The 18541-nt window shown below is 39.9% G+C and overlaps 2 protein-coding genes across 7 annotated transcripts; one reads left to right on the top strand and one right to left on the bottom strand.

The window, feature by feature from the left end:
• Positions 1 to 567: 567 nt before the first annotated feature.
• kdm1a (lysine (K)-specific demethylase 1a) lies at positions 568 to 13076 on the bottom strand. 4 transcript variants are annotated; one of them, XM_005723813.2, is made up of 22 exons: positions 12785 to 12875; positions 12071 to 12107; positions 11200 to 11484; positions 10704 to 10872; positions 10432 to 10565; positions 10276 to 10354; positions 10090 to 10182; positions 9864 to 9970; positions 9639 to 9720; positions 9232 to 9326; positions 7676 to 7693; positions 6687 to 6829; positions 6515 to 6605; positions 6289 to 6423; positions 4810 to 4883; positions 3780 to 3891; positions 3463 to 3595; positions 3172 to 3359; positions 2071 to 2185; positions 1766 to 1893; positions 1196 to 1342; positions 568 to 874 (listed from the first exon to the last, which is right to left on the bottom strand). In XM_005723813.2, the coding sequence occupies exons 2-22, from the start codon at positions 12098 to 12100 to the stop codon at positions 674 to 676; spliced, it is 2559 nt and encodes an 852-aa protein (XP_005723870.1). In that variant the 5' UTR covers positions 12101 to 12107; positions 12785 to 12875; the 3' UTR covers positions 568 to 673. The 4 variants fall into 4 exon arrangements, with proteins under 4 accessions (XP_005723870.1, XP_013763919.1, XP_013763921.1 ...); XM_013908465.1 differs by having other exon boundaries at positions 10704 to 10869; XM_013908467.1 differs by lacking the exons at positions 12071 to 12107; positions 12785 to 12875 and adding an exon at positions 13034 to 13076.
• A 319-nt stretch (positions 13077 to 13395) lies between these two features.
• tmem30b (transmembrane protein 30B) lies at positions 13396 to 17913 on the top strand. Of its 3 annotated transcripts, none has more exons than XM_005723810.2 (8): positions 13396 to 13542; positions 14025 to 14223; positions 15368 to 15475; positions 15599 to 15706; positions 15865 to 15955; positions 16037 to 16174; positions 16287 to 16496; positions 17108 to 17913. In XM_005723810.2, the coding sequence occupies exons 1-8, from the start codon at positions 13430 to 13432 to the stop codon at positions 17284 to 17286; spliced, it is 1146 nt and encodes a 381-aa protein (XP_005723867.1). In that variant the 5' UTR covers positions 13396 to 13429; the 3' UTR covers positions 17287 to 17913. The 3 variants fall into 3 exon arrangements, with proteins under 3 accessions (XP_005723867.1, XP_005723868.1, XP_005723869.1); XM_005723811.2 differs by having other exon boundaries at positions 13510 to 13639; XM_005723812.1 differs by lacking the exon at positions 13396 to 13542 and adding an exon at positions 13656 to 13738.
• Positions 17914 to 18541: the final 628 nt, after the last annotated feature.

The raw sequence follows: 18541 nt of genomic DNA, 5'->3' as shown, positions 1-18541 counted from the left end.
ATTTCATGAGCCCCCTTTTATTTTATCCACTACTTTCTATCAATCTGACGGCATCCGCACATGTCTGGTCACTTTTCTGTAAAACTCTGTCATAGTCGTCTATCTCACTAGGTCTGAAAGATTATTATGATAGATCCTTACTGGGGAAGTGTCTCCTGCATCTTTGTGATTTTATCAGCTCAGTGGAGACTATCCCACAAAGAAATAGCATGTACATAATGACCCTGTACCTAACACCGTTTCTAATGCAATTGAATGAATTTCACAATTTCCAAATACAGAAGAGAAATTTCTGTATTTGGTTTGCCCTAAGTTTGAATGCCATCGTTATTTATCTATCCATGTCTAAAAGGGACTTTAGACCTTACAGAGCTTTGACCAAGAGATTTATCTAGAGTTTGAAGGGAGAATTCACAGCAGGTGGGTGTCACCTGTCCTGCCTGCTGGATGCTATACCCAGACACCACCCCTCATCAAAACCAACATTTCCTGTAGTGAGAATGCATCCGTCCCTGCTGTGTGTGGCTAGATGCTGTCCAGAGTTTGTGTGTAAAAAGACCAATCCAGAAATGTCACCAGTTTATGGGTTAAACCTTGTTTTGTTTTTACATTTTAATCACAAATTGTCTTAGTAGATCCAGTCCTGAGTAGGGAGGAACTCAAGAGAAGCTTTTCAAACGGTGGCGGTGGGCGGAGTTTGCTGAGGGTTGCTGGTGCCAGTGGGAGTGGCTTGTCTGGGAAGTGTGTACATGGCACCGAGGAACTGATCTGCGATGCGGCCGGCCTCTCGAAGACCACTGAGGAGTGCCCCGTGAACTGTAGCAGGATAGTTTCTGATGGTGTGCTCACCAGCGAAGAAGAGACGAGGGACAGGCTGCAAAAGAAAAGAAACAAACGCTTTGAGATAAGCTTTAAAATGTTCCGCCGTTAGAGTTGGTTAAAAGTAGACGGGATTGGGAGGGTGGGGGTGGTAGTAAATTGTTGTGGCTCATCAGTCAACACATACATGCGACTTGTTCACATCAAATCAGCACGCCAACATCAAAACAGCCCAAAAACATCTGTGCTGGGAATAAACCGCTCTGCTTTGGTTTGGTTGAATATTGTGGGCAACTTTTCCTCATTACTTTCTCGCTCTCACTCACACACACAAACACACTCCTGAATAATAAGCAGCCGTCTGCTGAGCACTTACCTGGGAGGCTCCTGGTATCGCTGGGCCAGGCGTGATGGGCTGCGCCATCAGGTCATAGTCATTGCCTGAAGAACCTGCTGCTACATATGAGTAGGATCCTCTCGCCCAGGGGTCGGCACGCCAGCGGGTGACCACAGTTTCCTTCGGCTGCCATGACAACACACAACAAAAACAGCACACGCTTTGTAAGAATTTTCCATGATGATATTAGAGGGACCTGTAAACAGCTGGATGGTGCACAGCTCCAACGCTGGCATGCATGCATGTGATTTTATCCCATTTGAAACCATAAGCAAATGATTTATAATGAAAGGTGGTTTGGATGCGACTCCCCCCCATTGCGGGCGCTTTCACATATGCTCGCTCTGTTAAGTTTTGCTGGTTATGGGGGTCAATTCAGGAATGAATTTGACATTCCACTTAAAGTATTGGAAAACTGAGAAAACCCAAATGTTTGAGCTTGAAAAAAAGCCCCAACCACTACTTCACTGGAGGCTTCAAACATAATATTAAGATGTGTCTGATCAAAACTAGGGGACAGAACAAAAGACGACACACAAAAGGCTCTACCTGTGGCACAGCGCTACTTCCAAATATTCCTTTAAGGATGGCCAGGCAACGTCCGACTATAACGTCATCACTGATGTTCTCCATAATGCCAGCAGCCTCGCCAGCCATCAGAGCGAGCAGGATCGGGGCTAAAAGAAAGAGTCACAATTCGTTATTTAGACCAAAATATGGTTGGGGTTTTTTGGTTTGTTTTTAAAGAAACAAATTACTCATAAGAACAGCTCTTAAGTAAAAGTAAAAGCCCTTAAGAAAGTACTGAAGCAGTAATAGCATCAACGGCTAGAAATATGTGATGTGTACACCACCTTTGTAGAGGTTCCAGAAAAGGAATAGTTCGCCCCGACTTGCAGTGGTGGAGCCGACGTGACCGAACAGGTTAACGCTCGGATCCCAGAACACGCGGTCAAAACACAGCACCACCTTCAGAAACAGGGAGGGTGATAAATTAAGAACAGTCACCTAACAATCAGGCAGCTTATTTAAGACAAAACTCAATCATTTGTGAAGTACATCTAATGCTTAGCACATTGACAGCTCAGAATAGGTTGGGCCATGTGAATGGTAGAGCTCCTCCTGCTGGAGTAACTGCGCTAGTAGCAGCTCAGATTGCATAATAATGCAGTACTCTCCTCTGTGATGCAGCAGAATTAGAAAATAAAGTACTCTGCTGCGGATGATGCACGACAACAGAGGGAGTAGAGGAGCTGGTGGGGGTCAGGATTGGCACAGAATGAGCACTCTGATCGGATTACTAACACGGGGCAAAAAGCATCTTTGGTGTGCACGCCATCCAGCTTTGTTCCACCTACACATACATGGCTCTCCTCTAGTCACCACTCATCATCTTCCAAACTAACACGAGGAATAGAACAACAATAGCATAGACATATATAGAGAAAATTGGAATCCTAGACTGATTTATGAAATAAAAAAATAAATAAAAAAAAATACACAAAAGAAATCGGCTCACTACAGCAGAAGTGCAAGCTTAGCAATTTGAGCGCAGAATAGCAAACCCCTCGAGACTACAATCAATAAATCCTGAATAATGATTTTGCTTTAAATGCAATATCCCTCCAGCAGCTGAAGGTCAGGTTTTCAGCATAATTATGCTGCAGCAAAAACAGAGGGTCATCTCCCTGAGAAACCAGCTCCTCAGTCCTGCTGAAAACACGCTACATGATTTAAAATAGCTTGAGCGCTGAAGCTGAACATGACAACATGTGTTAGGAGTCAGGCAAAAGTTGGGCACATCACATGTGTTACCCCACTGTGAATGACTTTAAAATTAAAATCTTTGGACTCCAGCATAAAAATGCGACTCCGTTTTTATGAGTAGAACCTAAACAATGCAGAGTTTATCCTTTTCACTTTAACAAATGCTTATCCATATATTTAAATCCAACCTTGTTGAGGTTGCCGAAACCCATCCTCTGTATAGCTGATGTCTTCCACTCTGGCAGTGGGGGAACAAATTGGACTGCAGGGGGCTGCTGCTTCAGCACCCCGAGGGGTAGTGTGCACAGCACAGCGTCACACTTGTAGATGAATGTCTGAGTCGTGGAGCGAGTGTTCACAGCTATAACCTCACAGCCTGCAGAATCAACAAGAGTGCTCCTTAAACATTCTGCATTTATATGAACTGCAATACTGAGTTCCTTCAGTTCCACTTTTGCCAAATGACATAAGACACATACCAGATGCTGTATATCGGACCTGCCGCACCGCTGTGTTTAGTTTGATGTCCAGGCCCTCAGCCAAGGCCACAGGAACACACGAGTAACCATTTCTTACTGTTAAGTGGCTGCCAGTGAACTCAAAATCATCATCCTGTGGAAACATTAATTTAACATTTTATGTCAGCACAATAATAAACTTCCCCAAAAGTATTTTCAAAGCAACAATAGCTTATTGAGCATATGAAAAAGCCAAGAACCTCGACCGTCTTCATTAAAACCAACCGCAGTCTTGCATTGCACAGTTAAGTCTTTTCAAAATGTGTTCGTGTACATACCTGATCCCAGTGCTTGAGAGAAAGGGTGGAGAGGGGTGTAGCGTTGGCAAACTCCAAGTTGGCAAAGTGCCAGTCTAGGATCTGCCGATCCCTGGATGACAGGTAAACATCACTGTGGGAAAGAAGGGGAAGGCAATGAGAAGTGAGGTACACTGACAGCTCACGCTAACTCAACTCAGGCTGCTCTTTCAAATGAAATTCTGAAAGAGTTGGGATGCTGTTTAAAATACAACTAAACACAAAAATATAACTAAAAACACAAACCCGTTATCTGATAAACTGATAACAGATAGAGCCCTTTCTACCACCGTGTCCGTTGATTTTTGGTCTTGTCTCATGCGTGCAGAGAAGTTTTGGAAACTGCTGAACCTTGTGGTGCTCATTTTTACTTTTCTAACTCTGCCTCTTTAAAAAGCTCTTTTTATACCCAGGTTACTGACGCGTCGCCAGGTAACCCAATTCATTTTCTTTTTAGTAACACTTACTTTTCCCGCATTTTGTTGCCCTTTCTCTTATAAATACTGCTTCATAAAATGCAAATCAGTGTAATCACTTTTTATTTATGTCTTGGAAAGCATCCCATAATTCTTCGTGACTGGGTTTGTATTTTAAAAATATTTCTTTAAACACACAGTCAGTGTTGTTTATTTAACCAACAAATTTCACTCAATCCATATTTAGCAAATGATGCTTCAACATAATCAGTCCAGTATTTTTACTTGTGAAAGCCGCTGAAGATTTACATCAGTAGTGACATCGCAGGTTAGTGTTGCAAACCCAACTGTGACTTTCATTAAAGGACCAAAAAACAATTGCTTAATAATAAATCACCACTGTAAACCTGGAAACAGGATTTACTTTGCCACTAAACACCAAAGTGGTACAAAGTACAGCCAAATCTGGGTATTTGTTCTAGCTCAGAACTCAAATGTAAAAACAACATCTCGGTGTTTAGAATCGTTTTTTTATAACCCCCCCCAAAAAATCCAAATCCTGTTGGGGTTCTTTGGGATGGAGGGTGGGGTCTTACCTGGGTGGATTTGCTTCCAGCTCTTGGAGTTTCTCTTCAAGTTTGACCTGCATCTCCACCAACTCATCATACTCCTACAAACAAACAGCACAGTCATGTAATGTAGATTTCATTCAGTGTACATACAGCCTAGACGTTTAGCAGTGTCACAAGGGATCACAATCACAGTGTAGGAAACTTCTTATGCTTCCAGATACTGGGAATATTATCACAAATACATGATTTTTAAAAGTGTTTTATAGTCTGGCCTCGATCACCATCTTAATAATTTTTTACTTCAGCTTGCATTTAGTATGCACTTCAGGACCCAAAATTAGCAATACACCAGTACTTCTGTCAAACAACAGACTTTTGGAGATTGAGTTTCACATGCATGTACATGTGTGTACACGGTACACACCCTGAGGGTTTCAGGTCATGCAGAAAGGACACGCAGCTTTGACAGAAAGAGCTGACTTAACCTGTTCAGTTCACCACAAGAGAAAAAACTAGGACAGTGCAAAGTCTGGTATTACCACGTAGCAGTCGAAGCTCCAGGCAAAGCTACATTAAGTCTTAAGGATCCCTCGCCTCTAAACTAGCTGACCTGAGGAAACACAAAAAGTGGCAAGACTACCACAGAATCTCTCAACAAAAAGAATTTCACTGGCTTTAAAATCTTGTTCTACAGTGCAGTCATAAAAGAATATAATGTGCATAAACACACACACACTCTCTTAAAAGCCAAGTCTGTCTTGCTAAAAGTGTATGTATACACATGTGCAGACAGAAAGACTGTAAGACAGTGATTCAAACCCTTGAAGTGGTCTCTCAGAGAGCGGATGGGTCGCAGACAAATCCAGTTCAGATACCAGCTGTGTTTAAACTAAATCTTCCCCTTTAAATACACACACAGCAGTAGTGGAGGTGATTTATCCTCACCAAAAATAAAACAGCGGCACTCACTCTAATATTACGTCCAACTGAGGCATTAAACCACTTAAACACAGCCTGTCTGGTTTACTTAGACAGCACAGCATTAAAATTCTGCGAGGCATCCACCCTGAACTAGTGGTCCATAAAATATCCCCTTCAGATGATAGTACTTCTTTAGCACTATAATACTCTTAAAATCACTTGTTAAATATTGAAAGTTCTTTCCTACACACTGTGGTGGGTCAACTTCCCGACCAATGAATGAACCTTATAATAAACCTAGAATGTCTAATACTGCCTCATAGTAGCTCAACCTACAGAAAATAAAAACAAAACACAGACACTATGTGACACTAACAAAAGTGTAGGATAGTGTAAGGAGTTGTAGCTATAATGCTCTTCTATGACACTGATTAGTGATTTTTGGATCATATCCAACCATCCATCCTCTTCCCCTTATCCCATGTGAAATACATTTGCTTTTGATCTGAAATAGTGTTAGACTGGCGATCTGTCCAGTGTCTATTTTCCATTTCTCAAAAAACAAACAAACATCGAACTTACTTTGCAGAGTGCGGTGAGGTCTCTGTGCTTGCTCTTCACCAGGAATTCAGCTGTGATATCTCTGGGGGGTTTTACTTCACTTGCTTCTTTATACTGCTGATGGAGCTCCTTAACACGTTCCTTAGTGGATACCATCTGAAAGGTGGAGAAAAGAGTTGAGGTAGGTAAGCAGAGCGAGGGGAAGAAAGTGGCAGCTAAGGAAATTCATAAAGTAATTTATGCTCACCTTATTAAGAAGATCCCTGAGCTCTTCCTGAGTCTTCACAATCTTCTTCCAGTGTTCTATCTGCTCATCTTTTACATGCTTCTCCTGCAGCCTACACACATACAGACACATTAGAGGTGCATTCAAGTACCTATAAGCATCTTTGATACTGATACCAGATTCTGTTACTCACTGTATGACCACCTCCAAAGCCTGACCCAGAGACACTGGTTTGTTATTGAGGAAGTTAAAGTCCAGCTGGTGGCTGAGGTAAGAGGTGGCCTCCAGCAGTCGGTTGAACTCTTGCTCCACCATCTCATCTTTTTCTTTTGGTACCTGGACACCCAAGCAATCGCATGAGGAGAATTTCTCATTGGTGGCATTTAAAAGACAGCATAATAAAAGTACAGGCACACGAGACATGGCACTAGTCAAATAAACAAAACTACACTTAACTCTTTTGATGTTTAGGAATAATGGAATCAATACTGACAAAAAAACTTTGATTCACTAATAAAAGTTATTCATGTCTCCTTAAAAAATACTTAGAAATATTACAGTATTTGATGCCTCGATAAACATGCAGAAAGAGATTTATGACATGTTTCAAAATCACAGAACACAGACAATGCAAGAAAAGAGTTAGATCTATGGCTAAGCATTAGTAGAACACATTACACATTATGATTGGGGTGAAACACATGAGGATGCTGTACATTTATCAAAGAATGGAGCTTTCTTTATTTGATTTGATTAATGCATTGAATATTTTTCACAGCCAGCCTCGTCTACTGCAATTTAGTAGAAATATAGCCAATGATATAACTAGATTTTCTGCATAGCATTGTTATTAAATTGAGCTAAAATATTGTGTTTGTAATGTGTTTTTTGCTAACCAAAGTTACTTTTTCAAAAATTGAAACCAGAAACATTTAAACTGATTTCTTATCAACTCACTACTTTAAAAAAAAAGCTAAAAAGCTAAACATAGTGTTTTGTCATTTTCTATCCAAACACAAAAGTTAATGACACTTTGCTTATTTGCTGTTCTCTTTAACTACTACAGGGATTTTAAAAAAAGTTACATGATGTGAAGCTCAAATGGATGAGCAGAAATATTTAGTTCTAAAACTGGTTAAAAAGGAAGTAAGAGAAATAGTATGCAAATAAACAGATACATACACTTGTGCATCGTTCACCCTTTAGTAGTTCACCAAAAAGATGAACATGGCAGGAGAGAGGGGAAGAGAGAGAGACAACATATTAAGTAAACATTTTCAAAGTCAAACGGTTTTGCACAAAAGTAAATCATGTACACTTAATTTGTCTTTTCCTGCAGGGGGGGAATTAGTTACACGTGATGTGACTGCTTCAAAAGATTTCAAAATAGAGCCTTGAAAAGGATCCTAAACATCCTACTAATGTTGCTGCAGTCTAATGGGTAGAACACAAACTAAAGGGGGAAAAAACAATTTAATGACATTAGGCTAGATCCGTTTCTAGGCTGTTCAGTTCCTAGAGGAACTAGAGCTGTTGTTGATCAGACGCAACAGTATGTAGTTAAAAACTCTACCACCATGTTTCGGTGAATCTTTGAAAGCCATAAAAGGGACAAGTACCAGCTAGGAATGCAAACACAGCACTTTAATGCCAAGAGTTCACCTTTTCTGCAAGCATCAAAAGAAAGAAAAGAAAAGAAAATCCTAACAGAATGTTCTGGTTTACACATCTGTACATGTTAAAAGCAGACTCTGTGGCGCTTCCGACATTTATGCATGAATGTGTCTAAAAGCATGGCCATGCCCTCGTTTAAGTTACAAGTGCAAACACACAATCAATTTCAACAAACTCAGAAACCACTGACTTGTTGTTGGACATAATAAAAAGACTCATTCAAACATTCAGAGTGAACCACCAGACCCACAATCAGGAACAGAAATCAAATAAATAAACCAGCATGGAGGTGGGTTTTGAGCAGTGGTTATCAAACTGTGGGGGATGATGGGGAACAGCCAGGTGAGAAAAAAAACATAATAAATTGACCCTGTGATGCAAGGTGAAGCTACTTTGTGATTTGAACCCTTTTGTTAGTAACTGATAAAAATTATGACTTCCCATGTGTTTGTTTTCACGAGACATTTGCCAACTTTAACCACATTTCCACATCAATTACTAAATGATTAAAGCTGCAAACGATTTCAAAATCATCTCCTAGAGTTAGGTAACCCAACAGAAATCATGTGAAATGACCCCAAGAAAGGCATTCATTGAAAACATCTTCACAAGACCACTGAGATGAAACAGAAAACACAGACTTTAACATGTCTACTGAACATTGTGTGGGTCTGGTCTGGAGCTATGGCAAACATAAGTTGTACATGGAGGTTATCTGTGTTATTAAATCAAATGGTTCACATAGTTCTGTTACCATCACTGGGAATGTTTAATGGGTGTGTCAGTATGAACAGCAGCATGGTTGAAGCAAGCAGACATTTTTCACACATCAGCATGCATGCCTCTATTGCTGTTAGCCTATTGCCACATCGTGGTTTTGTAACAAAATTTGGATTTTTACAAAAAACAAAAAAATAAAACAACAAACACACACAAAAAGTTTGTTATTAAAAGTAAATCAAATATATATTTACAAATATCTTAGGAGCCCCACTGAGTTTTGCTGCAACAGGATAATAACCAAGAGGCACCTCAGTATTATTAAGATCATTCATTGTACTTACAGCCTGTCCATTGGCTTCATATAGTGGACACTTCTGTTTGATCTTGGCTAGCTCCATGTTAACCTGCTTACTGACAACTGCCATAGGATTTCCTCCTGAACAAGTGCACACACAGACCCAAAATACAATGACATTACACAGGCTGTTATCACCCTCTACAGGTTAATCAAAGTAAAACTAAACCAATATAAAACTATAATTAAAAAATAGCTCTTAACACTGTGATCTCAGATCATGTGACACTAAAAATTATTTGCATCTTGAACACATGAACGCTTCTGAGTTTTGGAGTATTAGGAATTGTATACTAAAATATATACACCTCTACAGCACACAGATGCTAAACACTTACTAAATGCAAAAAATGATTAACTTCAGCATCTCAACAAAAATAATCTGATTCTTACCCAGCCCTGTCACTACCATGGCTCCAAGATCTGCAACATAGTTGCCCTTCCTGAATGTGGCCACTCTGCCTCCAACACGGTCCTGCATGAAAAGATTAACATTTCAAAAAAAGAAATTTAAAAGTATACATGAATAGAATTTAGAGGCTTGTTATAGTGAGCATTTTAAAATCTCAAATGACTTATACCAACATCTGATTAACAGAAATACTGTTAGTAATGTACCCTGGCTTCCAGCACAGTAACATCCATCCCAAAGCTCTGCAGCTGCCGGGCTGCGGCCAGGCCAGACACACCTCCACCAATGACTATAACCTTCCCAGTCTTCTTTGCTGCAGGACAAGGCAGTATTTTATTTTTCAACTCAAAGTCATGTAGAAAACATAAAATGTACCAAAATTAGGTTAATCGCTAGTGCTATTTCAGCAGTAGAATAACTGGATGAACTTACTGGGTAAAGGCTTGACCCTCTTGTAAATACCAAAGTTAATGAGACCATGCCTTTCCAAGTAACTGTGTATCCTGTGGACCAACACAGCATCACCTACAAAGAGAACAAATGGACATCAAATTTCTCTTTCTGTATGAGGACAAAAATAAAAATAATGGGGAAAAAGTGTTTTATTTAATTCCTCACTGTTATATGGAGCTTCAAGCTGCTGCGCTGTGGCCTCAAAGGTCAGCTGTATTTTAGGGTTGTCTAGCCACAGTTGGAGCTGGATGAGAATAACATGAATTACAGTACTGCCCTTTATCTAGAAACTCAAATTAATCCATTTATATGAATACATACCGTGCGGTTGCGAATGTACAGAAAGACCTTCTGAGTCTGTTGGGGACCACTTATGATGTCAGGGAAGCAGGCTGCTTCCTGGGATGTCATACGGTCATGAGGAAGACGGCTCTGGAAAGCAGCACCTTCCAAACCTAAAAATAAACACGCATATTTCTTTTCTGTTGAAATGAAGTCTAAGATCAGTTTAACACGCCACTCAGTTAAGAATTGCAACCAATTAGCAGAACATGTCTTCTTTTACTGCTCTAACATGCAAGTGTTTCACACACCAGACGGTTCATCTGGTTCACTGTCATTCTCTTCCTCCACAGGTGGGGGTGGAGGAGGGATGACCTGCTTCCTTTCTTTCTCTGCTTTGGCATTCCTCTCCTCCTCTGAGTAGTATTCATCCTCCGAAAGATTAGCCAGGCTTTCGTCCATCTCGCGGTACTCCACCTGCAACAGTAGGCACAATAAAAGCATCATTAAAACCGGCGTTTGTGTAAATCGTTCATTTACTCCCACTTCTCTTAGAAGTGCTGAAACATTTCTCAGGCATAACCAACAACTGCCAGAAATATCACACTGTAAACACTGGGAAACAACTGCCACTTCTAACTTTTCACGGAGGTGCAGACGCAGAAAAATACCTGTGTCTTGGGATAATGAACACTCCTCGGATAATGAACGCTCCTGAAGCACAGAATATAATCAATTCTCATGATGCCACAATAAACTTATTTCCTTTCCTTCCCTCGTGAGCATCTATAAACCTAAAATATTTACTTTTGCTCGCTTGCGTCGACTCGTCCTACGGACTTCAGCAGAGTCCTGATCTGCCCCTCCGGGGCCTGACTGGTGTGACAAAGAGGCTCCTCCATGTTCCCCACTAGGGGAAGACCTGTCCTTTTTCTTTGAATCCATAGCTCCAGCCACTGAGGCTGCAGATCCCGTCTGGATGTCAGAACCCGGGACCCTATCACCTCCCGCTGCAGAAGACGAAGAAGAGGAGGAGGAACCCGCATCTGATTTCTTGCTAGACAGCATTATGGAGGATGTTGGAGGCCTCTCCTGAACAAAAAAGGGAACAGGAATGAGATGTACTCCTTAATGATGATGCTTACAACAACAAAAAGTGAAATGGTTGAAATTTAGATGTTCGCAACAGTGTAACCAATAATAATAATAAAAGAAAATATTGGATGAACATGATGATGTGGTTTTGAGCACTGGGTAAATAACTGTGTGCACACATTACTGCACTTATACTACTGCAAAATATATGAAAATTAAAGATTTACTTTAAAGCAACATATAAAAAGTACAAAATCCATAGGGATAAGAAACAATGCACAAGGGTCTGCAAGTCTTTGCACCGTCAGTCCAAAAGCCCTTGTAAGTGTAATTCTCAGTAATTGAAGGTTTGGTTAACAATTATTTTTCATCATAAACATTTGAACATCCTCCTGCCATTTGAAGCAAGAACTGCAAAATACTGCCTGGTGTTTGAAAATACATCATCCCAAAATAAAGACATTAATTCGTTTGTTTTTTTTTATTTCTATAACTGGATGATTTAAACAATGTTGCGTGTGCATGGATGTCATGACTTTATGAAATGAGGGCACCAAGGTACAGTAACCTTGTCTTGTTTTACCCATTTCTCCGTGCACCTGGTAATATCCATTCAAACACTAAGAAATAAAGACAGAACCAGAAATATGGTTACGAACAGGACTGTTTGATATCGGCCTTTTGTGTAATTTTAAATGGATTTTAACTTAGCTAAATTACTTCGTAAAATACTGAGACCCTGCGTGGGACGAAGGTCTTTCACAATGTCTGTCGATCAAGTCGAGATATCTCCTGAAGACAACAGGAAATGGCTTGCCGTTTGCCCGTCTGTATCCTACTTTCTGATTAAATATGCCCAATCCGTTAGTCAGGAACCGTCTTTCTCTGACTTGTTTCAGCTAGCAAGCTAACGACAAAACTAGCTTAGCAATCATTTGCCAACAGCAGGTTTTCTTCTGTTCAGAGCCTTAAATGCACCATATGAATTTCATATCGTAACCATTTAACGCTACTGCTAAACGCGCAATGTACTGCAGCCATATAGATTTAACTGAATTTAATATATTCCTTTCTAATTTCTCATTGGCGACCATGCTAGGTTAGCCAATGCTAACAATAAGCTCCGGCTAGCACCAATGGTAGCATAAGAGCACGTACGCCGGTTTGTTTGGAAATTAATGCGTATTGATACACTGTTCGCGAAATCGTTTGCAAACGTTCTCACACTACTCTGCACTACACTGCTACTGTTTTAAGGCAACCGGAAATTATAAAATACTGAAAATATTAATAATACCTCTCAATCCCCCAGAAGATGTCAACACAAAGACTCCACACTATTAGACCTGGCACAACGAACTTCTCTGTGATTGGTGAATGGAAAACGTTACGCAATTGCCGCCCTGTGTAGTTAATGGTTGAGATAACTGCCAATCTAAAACAATGCCGAGCCTTTGAATAGCTCCTACTGTTACTGCCATTACTAGAGGGCGCTTTTCGTGGTTAAATGGATCATAACTACTGCAATGGATGAAATATTGTTTACCTTTAGATATGAACACTATGTTGGTGCTCTGGAATAGCTTCTGAATCCAGCACGGAAAGAGCGTTTTAAAGAAAAAAAAATCATTTATTACTAAATTACAGCATATGTTATACTGAGTCAAAATTACAAGTCAGTTTATCATTTTTTTAATTAAGTCAGCCTTGTAAAGCCTGATTCAAAAAATATTTGTTGAATAAAAGTAAATGTATATCAGTTTGCCCATTTCGGTTTTAATTTGCATAATTTTTGCTACTTCCGGCATTTTTTGTGGAGTTTATTCACACAAATCTCAAATATGATACCCTCGGAGTTTCAAATTTGCATAGGCCTAGTTGACATAGTTCAACCCAGTATCACGGCTTTTTATTTATTTTTTAGTGGCCAAAACAAGCCTGCATGTTCCGCGTTTCCGTCCTACTTTCTGTCCGCAAAACCTCGACCCTGCAAACAACTGACGTCATCCCTAGAAAAGAAAAGAGCAGGTGTGGCAGAGTAGGCGGGGTAAGCAGGTAAAGGTGTTCCGCTCCGTCGGGCTCACGACTCAGGGAAGCATATCGATGTTCTGTTTTTGAGGCTTTTGTGTCTTCGTTTTAGAGCTGATTGCACGTAAGTGGCTAAACATATAAACCCAAGTGTTAGGCGTGAATATAATGATAAAGCATTTTGTTTGGGGTAAACTATGTATCTACACAAACCCATTTAAAGGTGAGCGAAAACGCAGTGGTGTACTTTTAACAATCTGTATACCGCCGGTCGGGGTTTTAGATTTCGTGTGTACAGTATTACAAAGGTTTTCGCTGTGTTTTGTGTCGAGCTGTGCTACAGTGTTTTGTGACGTCAGTTGTCAACACACCTGTATAAATCGTTGGTGAACAAATGAGCTAGTATACTTTTAGTAGGGGGTTCATACATTGCCGTGGATGTGATAGACACATTTGCAATGCTATAAACTGGATCATACTTGTAAACCTATAATGATTCAATCCAACAGAAGCGAGAAAATGGTGAAACAAGAGTCAGAGTCAACCAACCGGCCAGACAACACCGCCTTCACCCAGCAAAGGCTTCCGGCATGGCAGCCTATACTTTCTGCTGGAATTGTAATCCCAGGATTTGTCCTCATTGGGCTGGCCTTCATCGGCATTGGAGTCGCTCTCCTTGTCACTTCCAGGAGCATCCAGGTGTTAGAGGTATGACCTCCACACTGAAAGCATATGCCTAGGATGAACAATCAAATGACAACTTTTTAAAATAATTATAATTATTAAACAGGGGCGGATCTAGAATGGTGGCATGTGCCACCCTAAAATGATCTCTTGCCACCCCAAGTGTCACCCTAGTTTTGCATATGACAGTGTTGTTTATTAAAATAAGATACCATTAACTTTGAATTTATTGAATAGTGTTAGCCCCCTACACCAGCGGTCCCCAACCTTTTTTGCGCCACGGACCGGTTTATGCCCGACAATATTTTCACGGACCGGCCTTTAAGGTGTCACGGAAAAATACAACAAAATAAAACTAGTACCGGTACCGAAAAAAAGAGGTTTTTTTCTTACCCCCGTGAAAGGACCCAGGAAAAGCGAGTTAACGATAAAAACGATAACAAAGTAACGCTGAAAACCGATAAAACCCTGAAAACCAGACATTTCACACCCGAGCCTCAACTCTCGCGGCCCGGTACCGAACGACTCACGGACCGGTACCGGTCCGAGGCCCGGGGGTTGGGGACCGCTGCCCTACACCATTAACAAATGGTTCAGCTCATAGCAGGACCGGCTTTTTTCTTGTTTTCAGCAGAAAGCCATGCCTATGATTGTGCCAGAGCACATTTTGAACAACACCGCTCCATGTTGTGTAGCTTTCTGAATTTTATACATATTGTGCTATATATTTATTTATTAAACTGGCTATAGAGTACATAGAATCAAAATTCACGTGTTTTATGTGGATTCTATGTGAAACTAACATGTTTAATTATGTGGGCTACAGAAAATAATTAAGTTATAGACAATATTTATATGAAAAGCATGTATATTTACTGCATTTGAATCATTTTAACCATATGTCATCACCTGCATATGTGTTTGGAAAAAAAAAGGCTTTGATTTTGCAACCCCATTTGATTTCTCTGCCACCCTCATGCCACCCTAAAAAAATTTCTTTAGATCCGCCCCTGTTATTAAACAGTCTTTAAACATTAAAATTGATATATGGGATCATTCTTATAAACAGTTACTGACCATGCTGTCTGCTTACAGACTTGATTACAAGAATAAAAATAGGTGTTTTTGAGAAGTAAGAATTCATACTTTGATGTTCTTTCCCACACAGTTGGACTACACTGGGGATAGCAACGGATCACCATGTTCTAGCTGCTCCCAGTCAGTTATAGCAAACTGCAAGTGCTCACTGAACTTCACCCTCACTACTCTGTTTCAGGTTGGGATGGATCCTTATTTTATATAATTTATGCCAGCATAACTGTACTCCTGCCTCTCAATTCAGTGGGGTTTTTTGGTTATTGCTTTTTTTTTTATGTGGGTTTTGTTTTCCTTAATCCAGGGCCCTGTGTTCTTTTATTACGGATTGTCAAACTACTTCCAAAACTACAGAAGATATGGGGCATCCAAAGACGATAATCAGCTATATGGAGACCTGAGTTACTTTACAGTGAGTTAAGAACACACAGTATTTCACAGACATGCACAGACTTGGATGTGTAAAAACATGCAGTTTCTAAAGCTGTCCTGAATTTACTTTTACAGTTCTGTAATTCATGTAAATCTTACAGACCATGGATTTAAAAAAAATGTCTGTATCTCTTGAAGAGCCCCAGTAGTTCCTGTTCCCCCTATGACTACGACAGCAGCAAAAAACCAATTGTGCCATGTGGATCAATAGCAAACAGCATGTTCAATGGTTTGTATGGGATCTCTAGTAATTGTGGAGATTAAAGTATCTTCTATAAAAGGAAGTGTTAATTTTTTTTTTCTTTTAAAGACACTTTCACGCTGACTTGGACCGTCAATGGGACAACAAATAACGTGCCCTTGGATGGAAAAGGAATAGCGTGGTGGACAGACTACAACATCAAATACAGAAATCCAAGTGTTACACCTCTGAAGAATGCCTTCAATGGTAGTACCTTTAGTTTAATTTTATCTTAAGTTGTGTTTAATAGAGGGTAATAAAGTGCACATTCCAGGAACTTAACATACTTTGGTAAATGTTGGCCTACTTTGACTTGCAGGTACTGTGAAACCCATAAATTGGGCCAAGCCTGCTTATGAGTTGGACGCATCAGACCCTAGTAACAACGGGTTTGTGAATCAAGATTTCCTGGTGTGGATGAGGAGGGCAGCACTGCCAAATTTCAGAAAGCTGTATCGACGAATCGATGCAAGCGGGGATTATCAAAAGGGTCTCCCAGCTGGAAACTACACGATTGACATCACCTACAGTATCCTTGTACTCATTACAGAATATACGATGATTTAAAGGATGATGCATATTTATAATATATGTATTTATACACATGTATAAATGATGATATGAAACCAATGATATTTAACACTTACAAAATAGCCTGCTGTTTAAAAAAATAAAAAATTCCACCGATTTAAAGATTTACGAGGCTCCAGTGTCGTGTTACAGCCACAGCAGTGTATTCGTAACCTGTTCAACGGGTTGGGTGTGTCTCTGTTCACCAGAGCACTGGCTTGAGCACAATGACTCAGGAGTTCTTTAAGGTGACCAAAAAAACAGGCAAATCTTCTGACATAGGTAAACAAGCTAGGCAAATAGCTTTTGATTGTCCTGTGCCAAGGCAGGACTTATGTAAAGTTCTCCATATCGCCCACTTTAGAAAACAGGGCTGTAAGTTTGAATACTTTCAATACAACATTTAAATATATTTGTTTGTTTGCAATACAAGCAAGACAGATTTTTATGGAATGAAAAATGTACTTTTTGATATAACTTATGTCTTTTCTGCTTTAGTGTTATTGTTTTCCACAACTGGTATCCATTTGTATCTATTCTCAGTGTATATCCTTAACACTTGTGCCCCAGACTATCCTGTTCGGGCTTTTAATGGGGCGAAGAAGATTGTGTTCAGCAATGTGTCCTGGATGGGTGGAAGCAATGAATTCCTCGGCATTGCCTACCTCGTGATTGGTTCCCTGTGTGTCGTGATGTCCGTAGTTATGCTCATCGTCTATGCTAAATTCAAGTTCCCCGATGAGGAATGAGCATCCTGTCATGGACTTCAGCGGATGTATCGACTCGATCAACGTTTTCAATTATCCTTTCCGTCTTTTTGGCCTTCATTCGATGAGGTGATCAAGGTGCGGTTTAGTCCTCATGTGAAATGCTCAAATTACGTATTTTATCCTGGGTATGAAGATTTATCTTCGGAGGTGCAGACAAAGTCTGTTTTTAACTTTCAAAGGACTTGATGCTGATGTTACTGTATTGATTCCATGCAACTAGTGAGCTAGCATAATTTATTTTATTTTTTTTTTAATGTTGGTATATATAGTTGTCCACCGGCACATCTGTAACCTTATCCTTTACTTGTCTAGCCAACAAATAGTCATTGCCAGCAGACCTCTTAAAAACATGCTTTTGTCATCAAAAACTGAGCTGCATTCTCACTTTAACTCAGTAACAATATTAAAGCCATAAATCATTGAAAAGCTATTTAATCTGTGGGGTGTGTAATAGAAGTTGCAAATGTTGCTGTTACTCAGGGATGCGGTGTATAGGCTAAGCCCCTAATTATATTTTCTCTTAACTTGTTCCAGTTTGAACTGTTTACTCTTTCAAACTCATGCTTTACTTTATGTTGGTATTTATTTAAATAAACATGACCAGAACGATTGTGTCCTACTTCTTATTCTGCATATATAATCATACTCAAAAAGCTCAATTTGGTACATGACATTTTATTTTATTATCAAATGTGTAATATCATGTGCTGGTGGGTCTGCCTTCTTGATGAAAAGGCAAAGGGAGATTGAGATGTGATCTTTTTTTTTTTTTGTCCTGTGGGTTTGTGGGTGGGGTCTCTGTAGAAGGGACTTGTTCCGGCTCTTTGTCCTGTTGTTCCAGCAGTTTCTGAAAACTTTTTGGGGCGATACTTCTCACATTGTCCTGCCGGGGTGGGGCCCACTCATGACACTTGATTTAAATGTGATCCCATGGAGTGCCGATAGAGCACATGTCCAGAGGCCCCATTCCCACCATGCCACTATTACTGTCTAACAATGGGATGGAAAGAGTACTTTACTCAAACACACTTTTCATATAGTTAAAAATATGCTAGGCTACTTTCTTTTTCTGCTCCATTTTGAATGCACATGCTGTACCTTGTACTCCATAACATTTATTTTAAAGCTCTAGTTATTATTTTACAGAACTTTAGATACAAATCTACACACAAAAGGAAAGAAAGTTTAGCTAACTTGTATCTGCAGTTAAAGTATATAAGTTAAAATCTATCAA

The sequence above is a fragment of the Pundamilia nyererei genome, unplaced genomic scaffold (genome assembly GCF_000239375.1).
Source record: "Pundamilia nyererei isolate P.nyererei 1_Seehausen unplaced genomic scaffold, PunNye1.0 scaffold00010, whole genome shotgun sequence".
In the NCBI taxonomy this organism is placed as follows: domain Eukaryota; kingdom Metazoa; phylum Chordata; class Actinopteri; order Cichliformes; family Cichlidae; genus Pundamilia; species Pundamilia nyererei.
Note: the sequence above shows the minus strand (reverse complement) of the source record. Positions and strands in the feature narration are given on the sequence as shown.

Bases quoted from the DNA above. Each gene is read 5' to 3' on its own strand.
- kdm1a (XM_005723813.2), bottom strand. From the start codon at position 12,100: ATGGATATTACCAGGTGCACGGAGAAATGG. The intron at 10,183-10,275 runs GTGAGGAATTAA...TTCTCTTTGTAG, and splicing joins GCTTGAAGCTCCATATAACA to GTGATGCTGTGTTGGTCCAC. The intron at 3,892-4,809 runs GTAAGACCCCAC...TCTTTCCCACAG, and splicing joins CTGGAAGCAAATCCACCCAG to TGATGTTTACCTGTCATCCA.
- tmem30b (XM_005723810.2), top strand. From the start codon at position 13,430: ATGTTCCGCGTTTCCGTCCTACTTTCTGTCCGCAAAACCTCGACCCTG. The intron at 15,956-16,036 runs GTTTGTATGGGA...TTTCTTTTAAAG, and splicing joins AGCAAACAGCATGTTCAATG to ACACTTTCACGCTGACTTGG. The intron at 16,175-16,286 runs GTAGTACCTTTA...TTTGACTTGCAG, and splicing joins TCTGAAGAATGCCTTCAATG to GTACTGTGAAACCCATAAAT.